This window comes from Artemia sp. Qi Xiang Cuo, chromosome 12, assembly GCF_049724085.1.
Source record: "Artemia sp. Qi Xiang Cuo chromosome 12, ASM4972408v1, whole genome shotgun sequence".
NCBI lineage: Eukaryota > Metazoa > Arthropoda > Branchiopoda > Anostraca > Artemiidae > Artemia > Artemia sp. Qi Xiang Cuo.
The window spans coordinates 31286481-31313954 of NC_142805.1; the positions used below are offsets into that span (position 1 = coordinate 31286481).

The window sequence follows — 27474 nt, forward strand, 5'->3', positions numbered from 1 at the left end:
CAGTAAGACCAAAGTTAATGAAACATATATATTTAAAATCAGCATAAGCCGATTTTTTTTATACATCTATTGATATCAAAACTCCATTTTACAGAGCTTCGGTTACTATTGAGCCGGGTCGCTCGTTACTTACAGTTCGTTGTAAGTTCGTTACCACGAACTGTTTGAAAAAACACAATTACGAAGCTGGAGAGAAAACAAAAATTGCATCTTCATACATAATATGATATAATATATGAGACTTTGCCAAGGGTACGATGTCACAATTGACTTATTCTATTCCCTGATTCCCTGAAATGTAGATCACAACCATAAATGACTTCTTACTTAAAGGGCGGGTTTGATAAAAGTGATAGCATTGAAATAAGATATAACTTTTTGATAAAAGTACTTTTTTTGTAGCACAGCCGTTATTGACAACGTGGCTCGTTGTTTTCTAGGTTCAGGCTGTAAAATACAAAACAAACGAATTACAGAAAACCGTCAAAATCATGTGTTTTTTGGATAAGAGGGGGCTGGGGGTTGAGCTTATCCTAAAAACCCTCGCATAGAAGCCTAGTGGCAATACTAAAAATCCCCTTATGTTTAACTTGCGTGATTATACATTGGGGACAACACGAACATAAAACAGGAAGAAAAGGTGCTTCAAATTAGGGAAAACTAGAATTTATTTGGAGAAGATTTAAAACTTTTCAACTTTGATAAAGCTGGGTATAGATACAACCTTTGACTGAGGTCAGGTTAAAAGTAAAAGCATGGTGAAAAAATTGACATCCAAATTTAGAAGTTTTCTAACGATACAGTCCCCAAAACGCCTAAAAATCGTAGACTCTGACTTGGTGCGCAATCAATCAGATCTTTGGAAACTACAAAGGATTCAAGTAGTATACCTTTGGAATGCATTGAAAGGGATTAGCTTAACAATGTTTTTAGTTGTTTATGTTTAACTCAGCACGTGTTTTCACCCACTAGTTCATAATTCTTAAAATAAATTAAAAGTCACTTCGTTCCATTTATTCAGCTAATTGTAATTCGTTTTGTCATTGTTTTCAAACATATGACAAAATTCAACGCAAGGTTCGAATTTGATGCGCTGATGACTTTTTTTATTTATAATATATTATTATATTAATATTCCCAGGAAACAAGATTGATAGACCTCCTGTTACGTTATGTAATTCATTACATATCTGACTACACGTGCTTTTTAATTCATCAATATTGACTGTATTCCATATGATGAAATAAAAACACGTATGTACACACGACTAACTGCGGAGAATTTACTTCTTTTCTTCTGGTTTCACGGGGATTTCTTGGGCTGGAGCTTCGATGCTTCGAAAATTAGGGAACTGTTCCCACGTACTTTGCAAATCAAATTTCCTATATTCTTGAGCCAATTCAACAGGCTCAACCACGACCCTCTTCACTTCATCATCATAACGGACCTAAAATTAAAAGAAAATCAAATAATAACAAAAGTGTGTAAGCGGTTGAGAAACCGTTGCCAGCACGTGCATGAAATTAGATAATTTTTCTTTTTATCTCGAGTAGTTCTTTGCTATTTTTTTTTTTTTTAGCTTTGACAATATGGATACCTGAATACACTGATATAAATATTTATCTTATTTTAGAGTAGCAACACAAACACAGATTACAGGGATTCCTGTTCTTTGTTAAGTTTTTTTCTTTTTAAATAAATTAATTTCTCCATTGAAAAAAAATAAAGAATATACAATGAGCTATTTAAGAACTTTGCCAATAGGAAACATTTTATATTCAACCGATTTGACTCTTACGAGGTAAATTTTCCGCCGTTATTGCCACTTAGAACATCTGTTCTTGATCCTCATGTGACAATTTCGGTCTCCACGATTTCTGACGGACTGACTGACCCATTTAAACAAGGATTTGAATGATAAGATAATCGGACATAAGCATATCATCTTGGTGCAACCTTTATAGGATAAGTGGCTGATAGATATCGATAAAACTGCAGCCAATAATTTCTGTGACTTTTTACAGTCTGTTAAAAATGGTACTTCAACAAGAGCTCTCCCAAGGAGACTTTTTGACCTGGTTTGTGGTATTTTCAATGATGTTGATCTGACTAAGATGGAAACCTATCCTGGCACTTTGCTTGGAAATCGCATTACCTTTGTAGGACTAAGTTGCAATTTGCTGGCTCGATTACCAAAGCTCAAATACTCAAGATGGACTGAAAATTGGGTATGTGTTTTTAGTGTTGCTGAATTCAAAAATTTGCTAAAATGTTGTTTTAACTATCGTTTTCCGTACCATGTTAAAGCAGACTGTCCTGAAACCTCGACTTAAGAGTTATTACTGCTCTGGGGACCATATATGTGCTGATTTGTAGCCATGTACTGTAATTCCACAGTGCGCCAACTGCAGTGGCTATCAATTCAATTTCCAATCGAATGAGTCCTTTTTAAAGTTTCTACGACAACGCTTTCTATGAAAACCTTATATGCCCCCAGGGCATAGCTTTTATCCCTTGACCTGAAGGCTTTGGGGAGGAGGGGGGGGGGGTTGTCATCCTCAAGGACATTGTTTCAAAAAATTTAAGCTCCGTTTAACAAAATGTCTATCCCAACATATTGAGCGGAGGGGTCGGTGAAAATGATAGGTACAAGAGTGGGGTTAGTTACCTTTAGATCACTATTAATTAATAAAAAGGGCATTGGTCTTTTGAATTTCTATTGAATGAGCCCTTTTTGAAGTTTCTACGACAACGCTTTCTATAAAAAACCATATATGCCCCCAAGGCATAACCTGCAACCCTTGCCCTGAGGGCTGTGGGGGGCGTGTCCTCCTCACAAACATAATTTCCATCTCGAAATCAACTACGCTGAACAAAATGGATATCTCAAAATTTTGATTGGATGTGTCTGAGGAAACGGTGGGGCGTGGAAGGGGTGTTAATTGCCTTCCAATCACTTTCGATTATTAAAAAGGGCATTAGCTCTTCCAGTTTCCAATCGAATGAACCCTTTTCGAAGTTTCTACAGCAAATCCTTCGATACGAAGTGCCCTGGTCTAAACCAAAAAAAAAAAAAAAAAAAAAAATAATACATTGTGCCAACATCGTTCTTTACTTAGGCAGCGCTATTGCGCTGCCTATGATATTTATTAAATGATGACAGTGTTAATACTGATGACCTGCAAATACAGATTCTCCTATTAGCTACGGTTTGGCGAGTAAAAAATTTTAAATATTATAATTGCATTATTTTGAACCATTTTATTTTCTAAAGATTAAATTCATGAAGAAAACAAAATTATTCGAAGAATAACTTAAGATTTGGATTTTTGAACGGCACAGAAATGCCCGAGTAGGTTTTATACAATGCTATTCTTAGTGCTGAATCTATGAAACTCCCTAAGCTGAAACGTCGCTAAGAAACAAAGCATTATGATCATATTGGAAAAGACTGACTTTAAAGAGGACGTTTTAGACAATTTCTCTTCTTCTTCCCGTGTACTTAGTATTTTAGTACACTAAGTACTTCCCCACGGGAAGAACTAAACTTGGACATGGACAAATAAATTTGGACAAATAAATTCCCGGCAATTTTGCGCAGGATCCTAAATTTCTATAAAAACTGTGTGGAAACTTCATACCTAAATGTCTTCTTGTTCTTTAATGGAATACAGAAAAAAAACTGTCCCTCAAGCAGCGATCCCTTTCTTATCCATTTCCTTCCTGTACATTTCAATTACACTGGTACAGCCCCTCTCATGACGAAATATAGTTTTATTATTAAGGCATACACTCAATTCTCATGGAGGAAACAGAAATACCGTAAACCAACTCTAAACATTATCAAATAGACCCCCCCCCCACCTACAATTTCAAAATCAAACTAGCTCCTTTTCAATCAAATCCCCCTCCCCCTCATCTTTGAAAATTAAAATATCCCCTTGTAGGACATATACCCCAAAGTTATAAAATATTGCTCTGAACTGAGATTTTCCTTTCGGACGGCTTACCTCAACAAATCCAGTTAGTGGAAAATCTTTTCTTTGTGGATGGCCTTCAAATCCATAATCCGTCAGAATTCTTCGTAGGTCAGGATGATTTGCAAAGAAGACACCATACATATCCCAAATTTCCCTTTCATACCAATTTGCAGCTTTGAATATGTCATTAATCGAGTCAATCGGAGTTAATTCATCAGTATATGTCTTTACTCGGATTCTTGAGTTAAAACGGAGAGACAGGAGATTGTAGATTATCTGGAAGATTTAATCTTTGAGCATTTCAAGGGCAAGATGACCAAAGTCAACTATTGTATATTTTTAATTTACAACGTCAAGCATTTCATTGACACTTAACTGCATATAGTCACACTTACAATTCCTAAAAATAAGAATCAATACCAACAAATGACAGAAAATCTGTTGGCGTAAAACAAAATGATTTTTAGATGTCAATTCAACTAATTCCATTCTAAAACATACTTGCAAATTTCTACACATAAGTAAACAACGAGAAAATCTGAATGCTTTTCTACTAGTTAACTGTTAGGCTATACTAAAATTAAAACTACTAACCAATCTTCATTTTGAATTTTCTCCATGTTTGTTTTAAGAAATGACAAAATTTTCTTTTGAATAGTCCACACGTACAAAATACCACAGATTTTTCGCAAGGGGCCAGGGAATCAGGCATGTGCCTATGACTATGTTTTATAGAAGGGAGGAATATTTTGGAGTAGGAAGAAATACAGAAAAAAAAAAATTTACATATTATACACATAACACCAAAATTATAGGGAGGATAATAAAATCGAGATTTCGGAAGAGGCAAACACCCGAGGTTTTGTGATCCAAATTATACGAAACCGGGAACTATAACTGAGATGACCCGACAGCTAGAGAAAACAATAAATCCAAAACAAATCAATATGATTGCGAACCTCCATTTACTGGTTTGAAGTTATTTGCTCAAATTTTTTTATGTGTAGAAAAAAACAACCGAAATTTCATAACTTGTACATTGAAGTTTTTCTTAATATACATTCAAGACAACTCAAATTAATTAAATATAGAACAAATTGGTTTCAGTTTATTCTTGAGGCCAGAGAGGCAAGGAGTTGGGTAAGAATATTACCAAAGCCATCAATCAAAAATCTCATGTCCAATTGGTGGAAGGACTAAAACAAACCACCTTTCTTTGGTAAGCAATTCAGAAGTAGCAAGGTTAAAATAAATTGTTGATATTGTATGTCCTAAACCTCTGGAATAGTCTTTCGTGCAGGATTAGGTGTTATGGGACGGTATCCTCAAGTAAATTAAAACATAAAAATTACTTCTCGATCGTGATGCAGGATGAGAGCAGGTTGCTGGTGAGTATCTCGATTTTTTTCTTTTTTTCTTCTTCTTGTTCTTATGCATTTTTGTCCATTTCATTTGTTATATGTGTATCGCTGATTTAATCAAATCACTGCACGCAAGTAAGCTGGCCTTCTAGCAATGGTTACTTGATTTATTAATCAGCAAAAACTGAATCCCTTACTTTTGGTTATAAATGTGTAAAACAAGCAACCAATTGTATCAAGGATGCCACCACAAGATTTTTACAGGAGGCGGGGGATTTTCCAATACAATGGTATAATGGTGATAAATTAAAAAAATTTCAATGTTTTAATAAGCAGTAATATTTTCATTACAATGAAAGTCACTTTGTTGCAAATAAATGTACAGACAAAGTAGGGCAAAAACACAGAGGCCTTGTTCTCGAAGTGGATCTTTCAAGTATCTACTTTTTTCCCAGTGTAGGACATTGCCCCCCTTATTACCCCCTGGTGGTGCCAATCAATTACATAATGACTTTCCTATAAAGCTAGGGGGATATGGTCCATTGTTAATACGAAAAGAAACTAAATATGTTTAGAGATCTTTAACAACTGATGAAATCGTTGATGATGAAATCATCAACTGACTGATCTTTAACAACTGTAACTTAGTTCATGAATGGGCTGAATAACTTTGAGTTTCAACTATAACAACGTGTTAGTATTTTGACAAATTTCTAAAATCGATTTTACCTACTTTAATATTAAATTTGCCAACTGTAAATTGGCTTGATTTTTCAATTGTATTTACCTATTGCATCTAAAACTTGTATCTATTCAAATAGATTTATTCAGTCATTCTAAAAATTTCTTTTAGTGATGCCATGCAAACCATATAGGAGTTGAAAAAAAGCAAAAAACTCATACTAACACACAGAAAGAAATTAAAGGCGGAAAGTCCCCACTGACATTAGACTGAAGGATACCCTCCCAATAGCCTAATCCCCTTTCACCCAAAGACTAAAACCGTATACACTTATACAATAGCTAACATACATTTGCAAGGCAAAATAAGAAAGAAAATTGCACCTCAAAGCGATATTGCCTAGATGGGACATCCATGCCTCCAATATCAGCCAAACTGACAAACTGGGCATTATGGTGGTCTTTTAAAAACTGCAAAACGGGAACAACGCCCTCAGGAGCAATTAACAGCTCTAGCTCATCAGTTGATGTTACTTGAACCTTTTCAACAAACTTGGGTAAACACTCGGCAACGTAGCCTCCAAATTCGGCAAGATTATTTCTGGCCACAGCATCATGCTTTTTTACAGTTGCTGAAAAAAGGGCAAAATATTATTTCTATTTTCTGTTGTCTAATACCATTAATACATTAATGAAAACTGAGTTTTTTGACTGTCATCAATATGTATTTCATCTCCTTACTTTAAATATCAAATCTAAAATTTTGACGTTGCAGTTTTACCTAATAATTTCTTAAAAGTTTCCTTTTTTTAAATCTAGGCATTTTAGACATTAACTTCTTTAAACTGTTTAAAAATTTTGTCTAGCCCCTTTCTGTGCTAAATTCAACAAGGATAATCTGGTCTTTCCAAGTTCCTGTAGCTTTTAAGTTATAGTTTTTGAAGCTTCTACTGGTTTAAATCCCAGAAATTCTACAAATGAACCTGTATAAAACCATGATGCAAAACTGAGGGTACTGCATAAAAGTTGAAACACAGTCTTGAACTGAAAAATTATTTTACTTACAATGGACAGATTCAGAACACAAATTTTAATTAGTGAAACAAGTTAATAAGAATCTCCCACTCATTAGCTTTCAACAGAATAAGTCTAACTTTACTCATCAAATTTTAGAATATATTCTAGTCAGATACAGATCTTTCAAAATGCACCATCAAGCCAATTTAGAGCACAAGTTGGTAAAAATTCAAACACTAAGAATCTGTTGATTCCCACAGACTACATCATCAAAGGACAGCAAAACCTTCCGAAGCTTCCCCCGTGTTTCTGGTTATTTAATTGGTAATTTCTACTGCCAAAAACTACATACCTGTATACACGGATATTCTTCAAATGGTTTTGTAAGTTTTCACCAAACCAGTTCAATCAGTCATACTTAGTTTTCACTGTCCTTGGTACTTATGTCAGGGTATGATCTCCCGTTACTACTACTACTACTACTACTACTACCACTACTACTACTACAACTACTAATACTAATATCTCACCGCAGCACCAAGCCGCTTGAGGCCAACACAGCTACGTACGCTCTTCCTCCATCCCATCTATTCAAAGCCTCCCTCTTTACACCCTCCCAGGAGGTTCTGCTTTCCCTTAAATCTTTCTTTATGACATCTTCCCACCCCAACCGTGGATGACCTGCTTTCTGTTTAGTCCTTGATGGTTGGCCGAAAAGGACAATCTTTGGCAATCTGTCATCCGTCATCCATAGAACGTGCCCAAGCCATCTCAACCTTTCTCTCATTATTGCCATAGAAAGCGGGATAGAACCACATCTTTCGTACACCTTTCTGTTTGAAATACGGTCAGTCAGCCGGGTACCCAGAACAATCCGTAAGTTTTTTCTCTGGAATCTCCCATTACAATTTGAAAAGTATCATTCTCCAAGATATGGGAATTACATTCATTTCCCATTCATGAAAACTTTTTCACAGTAATGGGGATAATTCCTTACGCCCAAGATTGGTCTGATACCCCTCTCTAAGAATAACAAAAAAGTTCGATTAATTGAGGATTTATATAGCGGAATGCTGATGCTATTGATACAAAGATCCAGGTGAGTTACAAAAAGACTGGTCCAAACCAATGAAAGTATAATAGGCGTGTTCTCGCCAAACTCTGCTCTGCTTTTCGTCACTTTAACCTTTACTCTGTCATTTATACTTCAGGTCTTCTCCCAATTATTAGCACAGGTGATTTGAAAAAAATTCGGATAATTTACTTTTAATTTTGTAAATTTCAAATTTTAACCCGAGCGATAAATTAATCGCTCGGTTTCGTGCTACTGACATGTGTACTCTGAGTCATCATCAACAGGAACTATTTTCTGAACCTTAAGGTTGGGCCCTCAACACCGTCTCATCCAGTTGTTCTATGATGTTAGATATTGGTATAGTTATTTTTTAGTATTTTTTGTGTGTATGTGTAATGAATTTTATTTATTTTCCTTATTTTTTACTCTGCTCCTTTTCACTGTATGTAGGCTACAAATAAATAAATATATAAATAAATACCCCTCCATAGATAAAATTAGTTTCCTGCAAATGATTTTAGTGTTTCTGATATAGTTTTAATGTCAGATATGAATCGCAGGTAATTCTCAGGCATGGCTTGTACATATAATCCCTCACTCTCATCTAAGTTTTTTTTTATTAAATATGCATTTCTTGTTACTCTGTTACCTTTCTCATTGTCACTCTGCCTTTTTACTTTTTGTATATGTGGGTTATAAATAAATAATCCAAAAAGAATGAATAAAATTAAAACGACTAGGCCTACTTATCAAAATCAACTTAAGACAAATAACCAAAATTAAAGAGTCTTAATGTCAATACTCCATGGAAATTCAGTCAAGAGTCTAGCTATAATTTTCAACAGGGATATTTCTGTATTCAAAAAAGGAATACTTTTTACTAATTTAGTTTACATGCTATGTTCAGGAGCCTTGGAGACCTCTCATACCTTATGAGTTCCACCTTTGATACCCTGCTACAAGCTAATCGATTTTCTGAAACTCAAACAAACATATTTTCCATAAGTGCATGCATATCCTGACTCATTAAAAGGGGGGGGGGGGGGATTCCAAGAACATGTAATTGACCAAAAGTTATGTTCTAAAAACTCTAAGCAAGGAGCAACTCGGCCCAATAACATCCAAGACTCTAAAAAAAGAATTTTGATAACAATTAGTATATCAAAAGAATTGTTTTTTTTATGCTGATTCCAAATATAACATTCATTAAGTTCAATTTTAACCATCTAAAGCTACAAGCCTGATTGCAAATCCTATCTCCAAATGTGGATTTTATTTTCCCAGGCATGATTGTATTGAACCAATAGTCCTAGAAGGTTGGGAGAGGGCTCATTCGCATGGAAATTAAATTCTAGTGCTATTTTTAAGCTACCAAAAAGATTGAAGGCCAACGAGCTCCTGTCACGCCTCTTTTTCTCAAAAGACATCTGGTCAAAATTTTGAGATAGCCATTTGGTTCAACGTAGTTGAAAGGTCCAATAACTATGCCTCTGGGGATGACAATGACGCCCTGCAGTCCCTGGGAAAAGGTTTGTGAGTTATGCAATTTACCCATTACTTACATATAGTAGTTTTTATTGGAAATATAGACATTTTTTGGAGAGGAATTTTCTGCAAGGGTAGGGGGAGTTCCATGGGGAGAATTTCCTGTGACAAAGAAAGTTTCCAGGGGAAAAAAACCATGAGGAGGGAAGTTCCCAGGGGAGAATTTTCCATGAGGAGAAAAGTTCACAAGGGAGAATTTTCTAGGAAAAATTTTAAATGGGAGGAGGTGAAGGGCGATTTCCCAGCAGGATTAGAAAAGCAGTCAGAAATTAAATAAAAACAAACAGAAATTATTCCATATATGAGAAGGTATGCCAATCCCTCATCCCTTACTCTTGACTACTGTTTTTCACTGCTTGTCCCAATAGTATGAAGAACAAAGAACAAGGAGGGGGCAGCCCCCCCCCCCCAGTGTATATGGAATAATTCCGATTCGTTCTTAGTTTTTATGTTCCTCCTTACTTTCCATTGAAAAAACTTGTTTGTTTTTATTTATGTTCAAAATTGGAATAACTGCCAAAAGAGCCAAGAAGACTCAGCCAATGACTATTTTAATATTAACTGCTGAAAGATGTAAAAGTCATTTTATTCATTTGTGTTCACCACCTTAATCCTCAAATAATGTACTTTTTCCCGAAATTTACTTTTCCTTGTTTATTTTTGACAATTTCATGAAAATCACAACTACATTTGAAGTTCAATTTGAGTGCATTTGAATATTCTATGGATTTTTTGCAAGTATATACTAATAAATTCCTATTTTCTCCGTGATTCTATATATTAGCATTTATGCAGCCTCAAAGCAATGACATATTTATTAAATTATTTGCACATATCTTAGTCTTAAAAAAGCATATAAGTTCAGCAGCTATTGTCAAGGTGTCTCATATAACTGTAAATACCACCTAAATTCATCAATTTATCACTTTAGAATTGATAATTTATCATTAATCTTTCTGCAAAAGAAGGCAAAGGGGTATAAAAGAAAATACTGATCTAACCAGCAGGACCAATTCACAAAAGTGTGTGGGGTACAGGAAAGGATTTTATTCTTATTTTTTTTTTAAGTGGAGATACAATTTTTTCCAAAATATAACAGGAGGGGGGGGGGCAATTTACCCCTGCCCTTAATTGTCACCCTTGGACCTAACTATAAAAAAGTATAAAATGCAATACTTACGTTTATTCTCAGTAGATGTAGACTGATAGCGTTTTATACATGCTAGTGAAGGAACTCGTGGTGGAGTACTCAAATGAGAAGGTATTTGTTGCAGTAAACCACCTATTACAAAGGAGCATTTTAGTTACCATCCATTAAAGCTTAAAACAAGGTTAATTTTCTTCACAAAAGAATGTAAGCTAAGACATTAGCAAATAATGAAAACAGCTATCTGATTTTTTTAAAAGCTTTTAAGTACATTTGTCAAGGTTACAGAAAAAGCAGAGAGATGAGGATTGTGTGAATCACATCACTATTATTGCCTGGGTTACAATCCCCTTTGGCTGTGAATAGTGTGCAATTCAATCAATCAGCTATGAATAATTGTTAGTACGTTCATTAGCCTTCAGCAATAAATAATTGATTACAGTATTTACAGTAGGCAAATTATATTGAAAAGTTAATATCTGGAAATTTTATATTAACTGTGTAAAAAATATAGCTATGAGGTGTAAGTAAGTATGTGCATAGTTTGCAAGCATGAATTACTCAGACTGCACAAATATAGTTAGAAAAAAAGAAGGTTAAGAAACTGAGCTTTAAATTTGAGCATACATTCTTAATTTTACAATTATAGTTTTATTGAGTTCTAATTATGTAGTTTATATTAAGCCATAGAAAAGGAATGGGAATGGAAGATTGAAAAAAATAACATGCTTGAAACCCTACAATTAGTTTTAAATTTTATAATTATCTAGTTTGTAATGAATTTTGGAACAGAAGTGGGAAAATATATTACTCACACATGGTACTAAAGGAAAAAATAAAATAATTTACATATACATCAGTGACAAAGTGTCTAACATGACAATAGTAAGGGCAAACATAATCTGTATATAGGATTTCTAGATCTGCACAATGTGTTTGATAGTGTTGATAGATCCCTATTGCTCCAAGTTTTGGCTAAGTTAGGATTACCTACTAAAATAGATAGGCTTTTCAAATCCATCAACGAGGGGACAAAAAACAGGATAACAGTTTTGGAAAATGGTATTTCCAGGGTTTTCAGTAGTAATAGTCTTAGGCATGGTGGCTCACTATCACCTAGGTTGTTTTCTCTGTTTATTAATGATATGGTAGATTTTTTCCAGAGTATGTGGGTTTCCAACAGTAAATCTAGGGAATATGGCTTTTTCATTGCTTTTGTTTGCAGATGACATCATATTAGTGGCAAAATCTCAAGATGACACGCATAAACTTTAAAATCTTACCTTGGATTACCTGGATCTCAAAAGATTGCAATTAAATGTCAATGAAATGGAAATTATGGTTTTTAGTAAACAAAGACGTAATAATGAACAGGTTTATAAAATTTTATTTTAATGAGAAAGATATCCAAATAGTAAAAGAAGCAAGTACTTGGGTTTTCATTTTCTGCTAATGGCTCCTGAAAAAAAACATACTACAGCCAGTTTTGCAAAAGGCAGAGTAGCTATGTTTAAACTATTAAAAAATAGTATACTTTGGGAGATGCATTTGGGGTATTTCCTTTTTAGGTGACAAATCCAAGAAGAGATTTGTTTAATGGTGGAAATGATGAGCTGCAACTGGAGATCCTAAAATCAACATCTCCAATATATATAGTGGCAATAGGCAAATTTATTTTAAAGGGTATGTTTTGTGTGTTTAAAGTGTGTGTTTTTTTGTGTGTTTAAAGTGCGTTTTTTTGTGTGTATGTTTTGTGTGTTTAAAGGGTGTATTTTGTATGTTTTGGCTTAATGTAATTTGTTGCTAGTTGAATAATGGTAGCCTACCAATGAATCATCACAAGTTGAAATAGCTGCTAGAAGCCAAAAATGGTCCAGCCTTAATTTTAAATACTTCACCAGACTTGGGCCAATCACAAGCAATCCAAAGGCGAAGCCAAAACTTTGCACATTGATTAGCTTTTTTCACTTCTGGGCACACATTCCATAATGGTTTTCTGGTGCCAAACCTAACACGTTCAATAGGAACTGAAACTGAAGCAGCTGCCTTTAAACACTGCACAATCTGGTAATAATAAAAATTCAAATCGATCTTAGCTGTCTATGACTTTACGGAGGTTTGTAGAAGGTGAAAAGGCACTTTTAGGCTTGATAATAACGAGCAAAGAATATACAAATAATCTTAAGAATTTACTCATTTCCAATTTGGATTATCAAACCATTTATTATGGTAAGGAAAATGGTTATAAGCCAGTAGAGAAGACAACTCAATTTTGCAAATTAAAGGCAAGTGATCATCCTCAATTTTATAATCTAAAACAATGACTGGAGGAATCACAAGTGATCCACTTGAAACTATAATATGATCAAGGTTTGATCTAGAACCATCATGGTTATGAATGTAGGTAAACTGTTTATCTTTATTGACTAACTGATAGCCACTAGGCAGAGCATAAAAAAACAGGTCACTTCTATCAGATTGGGACAGAAGATTGTCATTGATATCCCCAACCACAATCCAATTTAATCCCTGATTGGTCACTCTTAGCAGAAGAGTCCTGAGTCAATTACAAGAACCCACAAAGACAGATAGGGAAGAAATTTTCTTGCGATTGCATGGCATATAGACATTGATGAGGACCATATTACCGCATTTTATTGCCAGTAAATTATGATCAGAAGAAATAAGCTCAGGTTTCTTAGTAAGGCAAACTAAAGTTGCAAGGCCCCCAGAGGGTCAACCGCGCATTTTTTTAGCTTCATGAAGGGGGTGACCATTTAAGAGTATCTGTATTGGCTTTAGTTAGAAAAGGTTCCTGTAGGAAAACTATATTATAATCAAGAAGCTCATCAATAAGAAGATCTTTTTCTTTGGCTCCGTTAATATTAAGTGAAACAAAGCGAAATCTATTGCCACTAGCAATCATTTTTTAGCTTTATTCAGAGCTTTTTTTAACACTGGGCATCTGAGACTATAGGAAACATGATTTCCCCTGCAGCTGGTGCAATTTGGGCTTTCAGTGCAAGTATTATCCCGTGTGTTACAATGTCCACCAGTGCACTGTTAACACTTTTGATTAGTCAATGGGAGTGGGCAATTTCTAACAATGTGGTTTGGCGATTGACAATGGTAACATCTAGGAGGTAACTTTTGGAAAGGTCTAATTTTAAAAATCTTGTATCCCAAATGCAAACCCTCATTTATAGCTTTATTTAAGGCAGCATTGTCTAGAAATTCAAGGCGGAAGGATCTGGAACTTCCAATTTTATTTGCATCAACAAGACCGGGAATCATACTAATAAGCTCTGATTTTTGCAGAAGAACAGGGATGTTACTCACAATACCAAACACTTTTTGATTAAGGACATGAGAGGATACATTTAGCTGACTAGTTGCAGCAGGAGCAAGAGAGACAGCTGAGGCTTTATCTTGGGTATGTCTACCCACCTTTTCTTGACAGGATCAGATCTCACACTTACAATACTGTCATGACCATCCAGGGCATCAAGGGTCTCTTTGCGCTCAATAGGATCTTTGAGGTCAGTAGGTGGGCTTTTTAGAATAACTGCATAGGATGGTTTTGAAGAGACAAAACACTCTTGCATTAAAAATGGAGGACATCCAATTGTTCCAGGCAGGAGAGTTCTCACACACTCAGACAAACAGGAGTTTACACAGCAACTCAATGCACAAAAAGCATTGGCAGGAATAAGTGGTACTTCACTAGGGTGGCTGATAACAAAGACTGGCAGATCAACATCATCAGCATCATACTTTGTGATAGTATTGATAATATCAGAGACACTATTAATAAACACATTTGTACCCACTCTCTTAGGCTGAATTTCCATAGGATGGCAAAACTGGAAGATTTGCTTCCTCACATCAGAAACTTGGGTGAGCATAAAAAATTCAGACATAGTTTCTTCATAATATCTGGAGAAAAGCCTTTTTCAATACTGTTTTGAACAAAATTCAGAACAGAACAATAAATGAGTGATCCAGTGGTCCCTGCCATCAGCACTGAATGCTTAATACATACAAAGTGAAGGAACCTAGGAACAAGGGAAGTGTAAGGACCCCCTCAATTGTCCCCTGCAATTTATGGGTACAATACATCACTTGTGGGAGGTTCCTTCCCCTCTTTTGCTTCTTCCCAGTATGCTTCTTAACAATAAGAAATCAAAACTGGCGCTATAAAAATTGATACTATAGATGGCGTGCCAATCTACCAGAGAAAAAAGATGGCGCTGATGAAAATACCCAGGGAAAATGGCTTATTCTAGTAATTAGAGAAGGTCATACAAACACTACTTGGCAAAAAATCTATCCTTAGAGGGTAAACAAAAATAGAAAAAAAAACTTAAAATAATTCAGAAACTTTTTCAATTTACCATCAAAGATGCAAACTCAGTCACAATAGCATTGAACATACTATAGATGGCAAATTTTTGAGATTGTGAAATTTTGCACTTGATTGCAACAAGAACAGGAAATGATGTTCTTGAAAATGCAAAGCAAGGCTTTGAGACCAGTGATGCTTATCGTGGGCTAAGTAGCCATGGTGGTAAAATTCTAGTTTAGCTGTTTTGCTATCTTGGAAAGGGGTTAGGTTAGGAAAATGAAACTTTCAGTAATGAATCTAGAGCCAAAAACATACTCTAAGAATGTATTGTCAAGGTTCTATGTAATCCCTCTTCTGTTTTGTCTTAGAATTTTTTCTACTTGGCAGGTCCATATCTTTTGAAATTTTGACAAAACAGCATTTTACCTTAATTTTCCGTTATCACTTTATTTTTCTTAGGTTTTAGTTTTGAAAATGCAGTTCTTGTCATTTGAGTTGAATTTTAAGCCATATTAATGTTTTTTTTTAATTTAGGAAATGTATTTGCAGATCTTTGAAACCTGATAAATTGATATTGACAGTTTTGTTGTACTTTACAATAAAACAGTTTGTTGTACTTTACTTAAGCAGATCATCTATTTTGTTTCACTTTTATAGAACAAAGATTTTAAAGGTCACTGCCCTCTAGAGGGAGAAGGAGTGGAGGTAGGTGCTTCAAAATACCTTCCCATGTCATAGTTTAGTCTGACCCATCCCTGAAAGTTTCATTTTCCAAACCTAAACCCTTTCCGAGGTAGCAAAAATTAGCTAAACTAGAATTATACTGCCATGGTGAAAGTCCTGCTTATTTGACAGAAGTGCTGGGGAAATTCCTGAGATTATAGGAGAATCTGAAGAAATTGCGACCAAAAGATTGTTGAATGAAAGTAAAGGATCCCAAAGAAGTAAAGAGAAGGGAAGTTCAAGGCCAGGTGCAAAGCCTTTAAAGTAGTATTACTTCCACTGTCAAGAGAAAGAATGTATTGGAAGAAAACTAATCAGCTGGCAGATGGAGCATGGAAAACAGCTGAAGTGACAATAACTACTTAAACCCTTGGGCCCTTCTGTGCCTACTATGGAACAGATCCTTGTAAAATCAGTATACAATGGTGCCCAAAGCAGACAGAAGTATTATTTTTAATGAATATTGAACAAAGATATCATGGGAGCACATGAAGACTTACAGGGTAAAAAACCAGTATCCAATTAAGCAAAATTATGTAAAACAAAAACCTTCACATCTTGTTACCAAATAGGCACTGAGAAGAATTGTATATATCAATGAATTGCTAAAAAACTTAATTATGCATCAATTTAATTATTATTAAAATTATTTAAGATCAAACACTTGAAATTATTAGTTTATTGGCTTACCTAGATGGACCTCTTTTTGGAAATTCTGATTATCTTATTTTGATGCATATATCCTTTCAGTGTTTCAGTTTTATTCAAAAATTAACAAAAAGTTGATTTTCTTCCAATTCTAAAAATATAATTTTTATAGCTTGATATTTATTCCATAAATCACAAATATTTAATATATTTTTTTCAGTATTTGTGTACAATCCAATAAACAAGCAAGAAAGACCACCTATGGAATTTCAAAGATCCAATGAAAAAACAGGTTTCTGCTGGCTACTCCAGGAACTATGTTTAAAATTTAGTTTTTTGGAGTTTTAGGGGCAAAAATGTACCTAGGTTAGGTTACATATATAATATATGCTATGTTTTAGAATATACCCTGAATTCTTGATGGCAAACTTTTGAATCAAAAAATTCAGCACTATTTTTGTTGACAGCATTTGAAAAACTTTAAGTGGTAGGAAAACAGTTTGAATTGAAAATCAAGTATTTTGTAGGTTAGGTTAGGGGAAAATCTCTAGGTGGCACTATAATTTAGCTAGGATGATAGTGAAAACATCATTTGATGCCTTTTTTATGCTCTTTCATAATACAATAATTACTTCTGTTGCAAATTGCATCTTGAGCCCTTAAAGGGGCCCCAAGCTTATTTCATTTTTGTAACCACACAGAGAAGTTATAACCTAACCTATAAAATACTTGATTTTCAATTCAAACTATTTTCCTACTGTTCCTTGTTTATCAAATGTCATCAACAAAAATAGTGCTGAATTTTGCTATTCAAAACTTTGCTGTTGACAATTCATGGTATATTCCAATTTAGGGTATATATTTGCACATTAGGGGTGGTGGTGGGGGTAGGCGTTTTAAAGTTCATGGTAAATTTGCAGTGGGCCATATAATTTAGCTAGGAAGAAATTGAAAACATCATTTGATGCTTTTTTTATGCTGTTTTGTAATTCATATAAAATACATTTGGGGACCCTTTAAGGACTCAAGATACAATTTGCAAAAGAAGTGATTATTGTATTATGAAAAAGCATAAAAAAGGAATCAAATGATGTTTTCACTTTCATCCTAGCTATATTATAGTGTTGCCTAGAAATTTACCAGGTTAGGTTGGGTTATAACTTCTTTGTGTGGTTACAAAAATGAAACACCTTTGGGGCCCCTTTAAAAGCTCAAGGGGCTTTTGTTGCATGGGGCAAGTTGCATGCAATCTGCAACAGAAGTAAATATTATATTATGAAAGGGCATAAAAAAGCATCAAATGATGTTTGCACTTTCATCCTAGCCAAATTACAGTACCACCTAGAAATTTACCAAAAAAGGTTTATATTTGAGTTGCCTAATAAATGAGGTTTGAATTGTTATAAATATGTATTTTTGAAATATATTACTCTTGAACATCTTAATTATAAACTATTGATATGTTTTTAGCCATTTTTCAATAACTTAACTAATGTTGATAACTTCTTTGTATGCCTATGGTTACAGAAATGAAATACATTTGGGGCACCTTTAAGGGCTCAAGATGCAATAAGCCCCATTTCAAAATACACTGTAATTATAAAGTATTTGATAGAAACCTCACAAGGACAACTGAATATTCACAAGACCATGTTTGACAAATCAATGTTTGTGAATTATACAACTTTTACAAACTGGATTCATAATGAAATAGCAAGTTTGAAACTAATATTTAGGCCCATTTTTATATCCAAAAAAATATAGAAAGAAATTATTATTTTCAAGGGTCCTAATAGGACCTTAGGTAAAATTCTATTTTAGCTACTTCTGGCTTTCTTGGAAAGGGATTAGGTTGGGAAAATGAAACTTTTAGGGATGGGTCTACAGGCTAAAGTATGCCCTGGGAAGGTATTTTGAAGTATTTACCTCCACTCCTTCTCTCTCTAGAGGGTCCTGATCTTTGATGACCTTTAAAAATCTGTGTGTTATAAAAGTGAAACCCTGCAAAATAGATCTTCCGCTTAAATGAAGCACAACAAATTGTTTTCAGCTTCAAAACTTTGCTCAATCCCAATTTATAAGGTTTTAAAGATGTGCAAATATATTTCCTAAATCTTGAAAAAAAAAACTATTGATATGGCTTAAAATTCTACTCAAATAACAGGAATTGCATTTTCAGAACTAAAGCCAGAGAAAAAGAAATTGATTAGTGAAAATTAAGGTAAAATGTTGTTTTATCAAAATTTCAATAGGTCAACCTTGCATTTAGGCAATTTCAGGACTCTCTAGAGGGAGAAGGAGTGGAGGTAGGTACTTCAAAATACCTTCCTGGGACATATGTTAGCCTGTAGGCCTAGACCCATCCCTGAAAGCTTAATTTTCCTAACTTAGCCCCTTTCCAAGATAGCCAAAAGTAGCTAAAGTAGAATTTTACCAAGCTTCAAACTGAATTTGCAAGAAAAGCCATTATTATATAGACTAAAGAATGAGCATAGGCCTAAAAAAGTCATCAAATGGCATGCTCTCTTTTTTTGTAGATCCATTATATGAGTTGCTATACATTTAGCCAATAGCCTACCAAGAGTTCAGTATCTATCTCACCTCAAAAAGCACTAAGTTCAAGCCTAGGCTATAATTATGCTAGCCTAGAGCTTTTTGTTATGTAAATAAAGTTTAACAACTTTTCTGGTGAGGAAACAGGATTTTGACTTCCCTGGAGAAATATTCAACTAGGGCATTAATTTCTTATGTACAGCCTACCTAAGGTCTCTTCTTCTATTTAACAGCAGGCGGGATTTTCAGTAATGCTATTTAGCCCTTTTCCTTTTGCTTCACTCTGTGGGCTACGGAGCTACTGGCTTGATCGCCTCATATTTATTAGATATTTTCAGATATCTTTCAGTAGATCTTTCGACTCTAGGAGTTCAATTATGAGATCATGTATGTTAGTTTCTATGTTTTGTGTGCAGGGATAGTTGGTTAGGCTCTTGGCTGATAGTGAGATTTTGTGGGGTTTGAAGCATTTTAGCAGTTTACAAAGCAAGGTATGTTGTGCAGACGTCAGCATATTACATTCAAATAGGCAATGGTCAATTGTTTCATTATTCACATTACATTGCCTGCAAAGAGGGGACAGGGGAATTGAACCACTTGAATTAGAAAACTTATACAAGAATGCAAGAAAATTTAGTCCATTTGTTCCAGAACAAATTCTATGATAAATTTTAGAAAAATACTTATTGGGAAAGGGGGAAAAGATAGGATTAATCTTATTAAAATTAATATCTGATAGCCTCCATTGGTAAATATCTCTAATCAGGATTGGTCTCCCACTTGGCTGGTCAATACTTATAGTATTTTTTGGTATTTCATCAACCTGATGATTAGCACTTATACCAGAGTGGCTAGGAATATACTGAAAATAAGTTCTTATGCCACTTGAAGCAAGATTATCTATAATACTGAGACAATGATGAGTGTCAATATTCAGATTATACTGAGGAGCTGAGGCCAGCAACTCAAGGCTTAATAAAGAGTCGGAATATACAATTATATTATTGAATTTGCAATCAAATGTTGGTTTTTCTTAAGGTGTTCTAATGCCATGATTATGACATTTAACTCAGCAGACATTATAGATAAATTATTATATAATCTCTCGCCCATTGCAATTTTCAGGTGAGGAAGGAAAGCACCACATGCTACCTTCTCATTCATTTTTGACCCATCAACAAATGTTTGGAAGTGGTTTTTATAGGTAATTGTATTAAGTTCAGCAAATTTTTATGGCTCTATTTTTATGGCCTCTATAAATGGCTGGATTTCTTAACCAATTATGTAAGGTGTGTAAGCTATGTGATTCAATTTTTGTAAGATGTTTTGTCAAGAGAAAGCTACGTCTCTCCCTTATTGTTGTTAATCCACTCTCCATAAGCAGAAACTTGGTGCTTGTGGGTTTCCTATGACCAAATATGAGACATATTGTATAATTTTGTGTTGTTTCAATTTTTTGCGTCTGGGTCTTTGCACATGCACCATAGACAATGAGCCCATAGTCAATATGGGGTCTTATATGTGATTTATAAAACTGGAGTAAAGTTTTCTTCTTACAGCCCCAGGGTGTGGAAAGAAGACTTTTTAGTATAATTGTTTTTCTGTAGCATTTTTTTATTATGTTTGGAATGTGGAGGTGGAAATTAAGTTTTTGGTCAAGCATGAGACCTAGGTAATTAATATGATTATCTTCTGGAATAGTTGTTCCATTTAGAGTTAGTTTTGCATTAACATGATTTTGCTTTTGGTGAAATTGGATTATTTTTCACCTGGTAGGTGCAATGGGTAAATCTGAATGTTGAGGGAATTTTTCAAATTGGAAAAGTGACTTTTGCAGATTTGACTGTGCTATCTCAAAGGTGTTTCCAGATGACCATAGCACCAGATCATCAGCATATTGTAGATTCGTGTGGGGGAGGTTCATGTCCCAGAGATATAGGGCAAAGAGGAGGCAACTGAGGACTGCTCGTGTGGTGGAGGTTCATGTCCCAGAGATATAGGGCAAAGAGGAGGCAACTGAGGACTGCTCCCTGAGGTAGGCCTGTGGTTGTTGTCTTTTCGGGTAAAGAGGCTGAACCAACACAAACAATGAAAATTCGCACTTCTATGATGGATTTTATAAAAATTACTAGCTTGGGGGGTAGTCCAAGGTTTGCAAGTTTATTTAAAAAGGTTTGGAGGTTCAAATTGTCATATGCCCCTTAAAAATCTAGAAAAGCTGCAACTAGGACATTTTTTGAGAATGATTCATTTATTGCATTTGTTAGCAAAATGAAAGCATCTGTTGAGGAGTGGTGTTTCCTATATCCAGTTTGAGTGTGAGGGACCATATTATTTTTTTCAACAAACCAGAGGAGTTGGTAATAGATCATTTTCTCCATCACAGGAGTAATCATTATGGGCCTATAGGACTCAGGGTTACCTTTGGGTTTATTTTTCTTTAGGATTGGTAGGAGGAACAAACATTTCCATATATTGGGGAACATAGAAGATGCCCAAGTGTGATTATAGCAATTTAGCAGTTCCTGTTTGTATGAAGGGGTGAGATTCTTTATCCATGTAGGGTGTATATCGTCATAGCTGCTGCTATTTTTGGTCCTAATATGATGTATTGCTTTACTAATTTCCTGGATTGAAAATGGACTAGTTATAGACTTAGATCCTGTGCGTAGTTGGTAACTTGGGTTTATAGGAATTTGGAACATTTTGCTTCGATTATGTGATGTTAGCTTATTAACAAAAAGAGTTGCAAATAGCTTAGCTTTTTCATTATCATTGTCACAATGGGTATTATTATGTATAAGCTCATACAGGAGTGGGTTGGGGGAAGTCTTTTTCCCACAGATGTGGCTTATGATTTTATGTATAATTGGCTCATGTGTTTCTCTGGAGAGATTATTTGCAAAATTATTCTAGTATTTATATTTAGCATCTATTATAGTCCTTTTTAGTTTAGATTCTGCTTGTAATTTTTTTAAATATGTAGTAGGTGATGGTTTTTTTATGAATGCTCTCCTAGCTGCCTTTTTTGTTTTCCATTTATTTTAGCACTCATTTGTCCACCATGCTTTAGGAATGTGTTTAGGGAAGGTTTTCTTGGGTGTTGTCCTGGGGATAGCATGATTAGCTGTATTTATTAGTAAATATGCCAAGACTTCAGCATGTGTGTCAACTGTTGTGTTTGAAATGCATGAATTTTGGGTGAAACCTGTAATTTCATCATTTAGCTTATTTTGGAACAGAAACCAATTTGCTTTAGTGTTGATATATTTGGATGTATGTGATAGAGTTTCAGCAGGTTCATTTAGGGAGGAAACTATAGCAAAGTGGTCAGTACATAGACTATCAATTTTATTTATGTAAATTTTATTCAAAATGTTTAATGACACAATTTGTAGGTCAATTGTGGAATCTGCCACTTTTGGGGTTGAAATATGTATTCAGGTTTGGAGGGGTAGCAACAGCTAATTCAGTATTATTTGAAGTCATGTGTTGAATCAATTTACCATCTTTATTTTATGGTTTATTCCCCAAGAAAAGGCTGTGGGCATTGAGATCTCCACGAATGACGATATTTTTTAACATATTAGAATTATTTATATATTTAAAGAAATCCATGGCATCTGTCCATTAGGGTTATAAAAGCTTATTATGTAGGTTTTTGTATTATTCAGCAAAACACTGATACCAATTGTATCAACATAATTTGCAGAATCTGGAAAAATGATGCCACAGAATTTTATATTATTTTTAACTATTAAAGCTACTCCACCTTCTTTTCTCTCTGATTATCTATCCTTTCTCAGGATAGTATATCCCAGAGACTTAATTTGTTGATTTTGGGTTAAATGAGTTTCCTGGAGGCAAGTAATATTAATGGAATTGTTATTCATAAAAGATATTAGTTCATTTAGCTTATTTTCTGTGAGTAATCTTATGTTCCACTGGAGTATTGATATGTGTTGTGTTGTTGATTTATTTTTCATATGACTGTGTATCAATGTTCAGCTTTGTTAATAGTAAAGCAAGATCTTTTTTTGCTTGAATGAGCATATCATCAGGGATGTAGGTTTTTGCCAATTCTGCAATGATTTTTGTTTTCTGTAGTTGATGTATGTTCATGGCCTGAAGTGCATTACAGTTTAGAATGAATAAGCATATATTTGGGGATTGCATGTTTGGTTGTACATCTTGTTTGTCAGTTAAGGGATTAATTCCCGGTAGTGTTTCTGGTTTGTTTCTCCTTGGGAGGGGGGGGGGGGCAGGCTGACCTCATCTCACCGGACAAGGAGGCTTGTTGACTTGGTGATTCCTTCTGATAGGGATGTGAGTTAGGTGGCTTAGAGGATGGCATTTTATACAGGGTACTTGATGCATTGGGGACGTTTGACTTGGGGGTTTTGGTTGGTTTCATTACGGCTTTATTTGGTATTGTTGGGCAGCATTTGCTTCCATTGCTGCAAAGGGGTATGGGATGGCCTTCTCTGTTGCTATTTGGAGTGTTAGTGCTTTTTTCTTATATGCAGGGCATAGTGATTTATTGGTAGATTCATGTAAGCGTTTGCAATTGATACATGTAGGCTGAGTGTTGTTGCAAGTTGTCAACTCTTTAGGATGGAATGCTTTACAATTACTACACTCTAGAAGAATTTCATTGCATTTGTTTGTTGTGTGTCCCAGTTTGAGACACTTCTGACACTTGCCAGGCTTTGGTTTGTATTCTTTGTGTGGTTTCATTTGCCCAAATAGGAATAACTTTTCTGTGATGTTATTGTTTTGCTTCTGTGTAAATAAGAAGGATTTATTTGTTTTAGGCTCTTATAATTAGGTTTACAAAGTTATGTAATATCTGCGACTGGGATTTTGTTGCCATGCCCATCTGAGAGCCGTTCTTTTAAACCATGAATTGATATTCCTGGGGTAGTATCATAACTACTATTTTTGTTGGGGATTATTTTGAGTTCTATTACGATGCGTTAATTGGGGTGTTGAGGAGGGATTTTAGATTAATTATTGTGTCTGCTGATTTCTGATCTTGGACAGCTATTAGCAGAGATCCATCACAGTGAATATTAAGAGAGAACATTGATTTTAGCAATTTGAAAATTGCAACTCTTATTGCAGTAATCTTTTTTATTTCAAAGGGGGTAATAGGAGAAATTTTAAGATAAATTCCTAAGTTTCAGGAGGGAGGATTGGGTGGGGAGAGGGGAAATGCTTTTGATTGGGGAGATTTTTCCTTTTTTTTAGAGCTTCTAGAAAGGACCTCTTGAAACCCATTTTCATTATTTATAGTGAGATTAACCCCTACACTGATCATTGTCCTATTCTCAGAATTGGATCTATCATGTGAACTTTGAGATAGTGAGCTTGAACAGCCAATATGGGTATCAGTTTCATTGGTATTTGGGGTGGGATCAGGGGGGGACATTTTTTTTGGAGGACTTCTAAGCATTGCCTATTGGAATAAGCTTTAAACTAAAACAAGAAAGGGTAAATATACAAAATCATATTATTTAGTTAGGACTAAAGTGAATACACCATTTGATGCCTTTTTTATGCTGATTACAAATATAATAAGCATTTATATTGGAAATGAATTTCAGCCCCCCCTATATATGCCAATTTGGCCAATATCTACAAAATCATATTATTGAGTTAGGACAAAAGTGAATACACCATTTAATGCCTTTTTTTATGCTGATTACGAATATAATAAGCATTTCTATCGGGAATGAATTTCAGCCCCCCCCTATATATGCCAATTCAGGGTTAGGTATAGCCTATATAGGGGGGGGGGACTGAAATTAATTTCCGATATAAATGCTTATTATATTCGTAATCAGCATAAAAAGGCATCTAATGGTGTATTCACTTTATTTGAAACTCAATAATATGATTTGGAATATATTGACCGCCAATTCAGGGTTAGGTTAGGTATAGCCTATACAGGGGGGGGGGGCTGAAATTCATTTCCAATAGAAATGCTTAGGCTATTATATTTGTAATCAGCATAAAAAAAAGGCATCAAATGGTGTATTCACTTTAGTCCTAACTCAATAATATGATTTTGTATATATTGACCCAAGAAAGGGTATTACAATGATAACAGACCGTCTGCACTCTACTGTGGAGAAATTTTCACCATCCACAAAAGAAACACCACAGTATGGCCCTGAGGAGGATTTGAGAACGATTGGTTCAGTACAACTACTGATTAATTGAGATAATAATTCACAAGCAATTTATTTTAAATTTCTTAAAATGTTGAGCATAGGCCTAAAAAAAGTCATCAAATGGCATGCTCTCTTTTTTTGTAGATCAATTACATGAGTTGCTCAACATTTAGCGAATAGCCTACCAAGAGTTCAGTATCTATCTCACCTCAAAAAGCACTAAGTTCAAGCCTAGGCTGTGATTATGCTAGCCTAGAGCTTTTCGTTAGGCTATGTAAATAAAGTTAAACAACTTTTCTGGTGAGGAAACAGGATTTTGACTTCCCTGGAGAAATATTTAACTAGGGCATTAATTTCTTATGTACAGCCTACCTAAGGTTCTGAGGCATTTTCTACTCATTTTCTCCTTCTTCTATTTAACAACAGGCGTAAATTTTAATTTTAGAAAATTTACTTAATGAATTTTCTTTGATTTCTTCAACTCAGGATGTAAGGCAGCTGTTATCGAGGTAGACCAGTTGAGTTACGATTTTTCATGCCAAAATTACAAAGCATGAAAAGAATCTTTTAATAAAGTGGTATATTAAAATACGCATATATCCAAATTTGTCTATAGGATGGGTATCTAGGATGGCTTCAGCCTAAGATGTGAAGAATACTTAGTGCTAGTTATGAAACGTATATAGGCTAATATTGCTTAATTGAACAGAGTAAAGGACTAAACTTGCCCATCATCTCCTTATTCTCATTTAGCTATCCGACTCTTGAAACAATTTGTGCCTAAGCTAGCCTCAAATTGTATTCCCTGTCTGAGTACATACTCATTATTTATCCAATTTTTTTCATGTTCTTCAATTCTCAAGCCACCCAGTAAGCAGGGCCATTGCGTATGGGGATAGACACCCCCAATGATCTCAGCCTGTCAGTAAAAAAAGTTGAGTTGGCTCAAAACTAGTTCAATTTTACTTTTTTATTAGAGTAAAAGAGCTGATTGAAATATATGATTTAAAACCAAGGAAATAAAATCAGTCTCAGTTGGTAAAAAATGAAAAAGTTTTGTTGGCAATATCACCCAAACCAGTCAATAAAAACAACCAGCCAGTCGGTAGAATCCATTGGTCACTCCCCCCCCCCCCCCCCCACAAACATTTTGGCTTGTACCACCTGTACCGACGAGCCGCTTGGATGGTGAGAACATGGGCGTACGTAGCTTCTTCTCTGGGGGGGGGATTCTGTGATGAAGGGCGGGGGCTGAAGTTATATTCGCAGTTCACAAAACCTTACATTGCCAGCAAGTTCTATCATACCTATGAAATCTTTTTTAATATGTAATCACCAAAAATCATAAATCATCAATGAGCTATAGCATTAATCAATCTTCTTGGATTAGAGCTAAATCTTTCCAAGACATTATGGATAATTTCTTCTTTTTTGACTTTTATTCTGTCATTCTAACTGTTTATTTTCAGCTTTTTCAACCATCTACCTTTTATCAACTGCTTTTTTAGCCATCTACCTTTTTTCAACTGCTTTTCCAACCATCTGCTGTTTCGGCCATATCTATTGTAAATTTAAAGTTCTAGGGCAGCAGCTGCCCCCTTCGGCCCCCCTTCCGTACGCCCGTGGGTGAGAAATACCTCATATGGTAAATCTATCAATTTACCAATATATATTGGTATTCATAAAAAATTTTTTTTTTTTTCCCACCACCTTTCTGAAAATTCATGGATACTCTGAATAGTCTTAAACTGCAAGTATGCTTGAGTATTTTTCCATACTTTACTTTAAGAAAAATATATTTTAATAAAATCTTCCTTTATCACAACAACATAAAACAAAATTGAAAATTAAAGGAATTCTTTTTCTTATATTTTTATAATTCAAACTATTTATCTAACGTTATTAGTCTGATACATAAAAAATTTTATCCATAGAATTTTCTTTCTAAAGACATTTACTTCAGCTGTAAAGAAAATCAATTTGTGAACTGTTTCTTAATCCGAAAGTTACGAATTTCATTAAAAGGCTATGTTGTGGTATTAATTTTTTTTCAATTTTTGATAAAACTAAAAATTTCGACAAAAAAAGTGTCTTTTTGAAACAGTAAATTAACTTGAAAATCCCAAATGTAATCATTCTAAAAGAATATTTTATCTCACCTATGGCCTTGATTAGTATTTTTCTTTTTTACTTTTCTCTTGTTGCAAAAAAAATAACATGCA

The 27474-nt window shown here is 34.6% G+C and overlaps 1 protein-coding gene across 1 annotated transcript; it reads right to left on the reverse strand.

Annotated features, from left to right (window-relative positions):
- Positions 1-1204: 1204 nt before the first annotated feature.
- On the reverse strand, positions 1205-25746 carry ND-30 (NADH:ubiquinone oxidoreductase core subunit S3). Its single transcript, XM_089098499.1, has 5 exons — positions 25625-25746; positions 10841-10942; positions 6408-6655; positions 4012-4257; positions 1205-1448 (listed from the first exon to the last, which is right to left on the reverse strand). The coding sequence occupies exons 1-5, from the start codon at positions 25650-25652 to the stop codon at positions 1284-1286; spliced, it is 789 nt and encodes a 262-aa protein (XP_088954625.1). The 5' UTR covers positions 25653-25746; the 3' UTR covers positions 1205-1283.
- Positions 25747-27474: the final 1728 nt, after the last annotated feature.

Bases quoted from the DNA above. Each gene is read 5' to 3' on its own strand.
- ND-30 (XM_089098499.1), bottom strand. From the start codon at position 25,652: ATGAGTAGAAAATGCCTCAGAACCTTAG. The intron at 4,258-6,407 runs GTGCAATTTTCT...TAAATCTTCCAG, and splicing joins CTAGGCAATATCGCTTTGAG to ATAATCTACAATCTCCTGTC. The intron at 1,449-4,011 runs GTAAGCCGTCCG...TTTTAATTTTAG, and splicing joins CACTAACTGGATTTGTTGAG to GTCCGTTATGATGATGAAGT.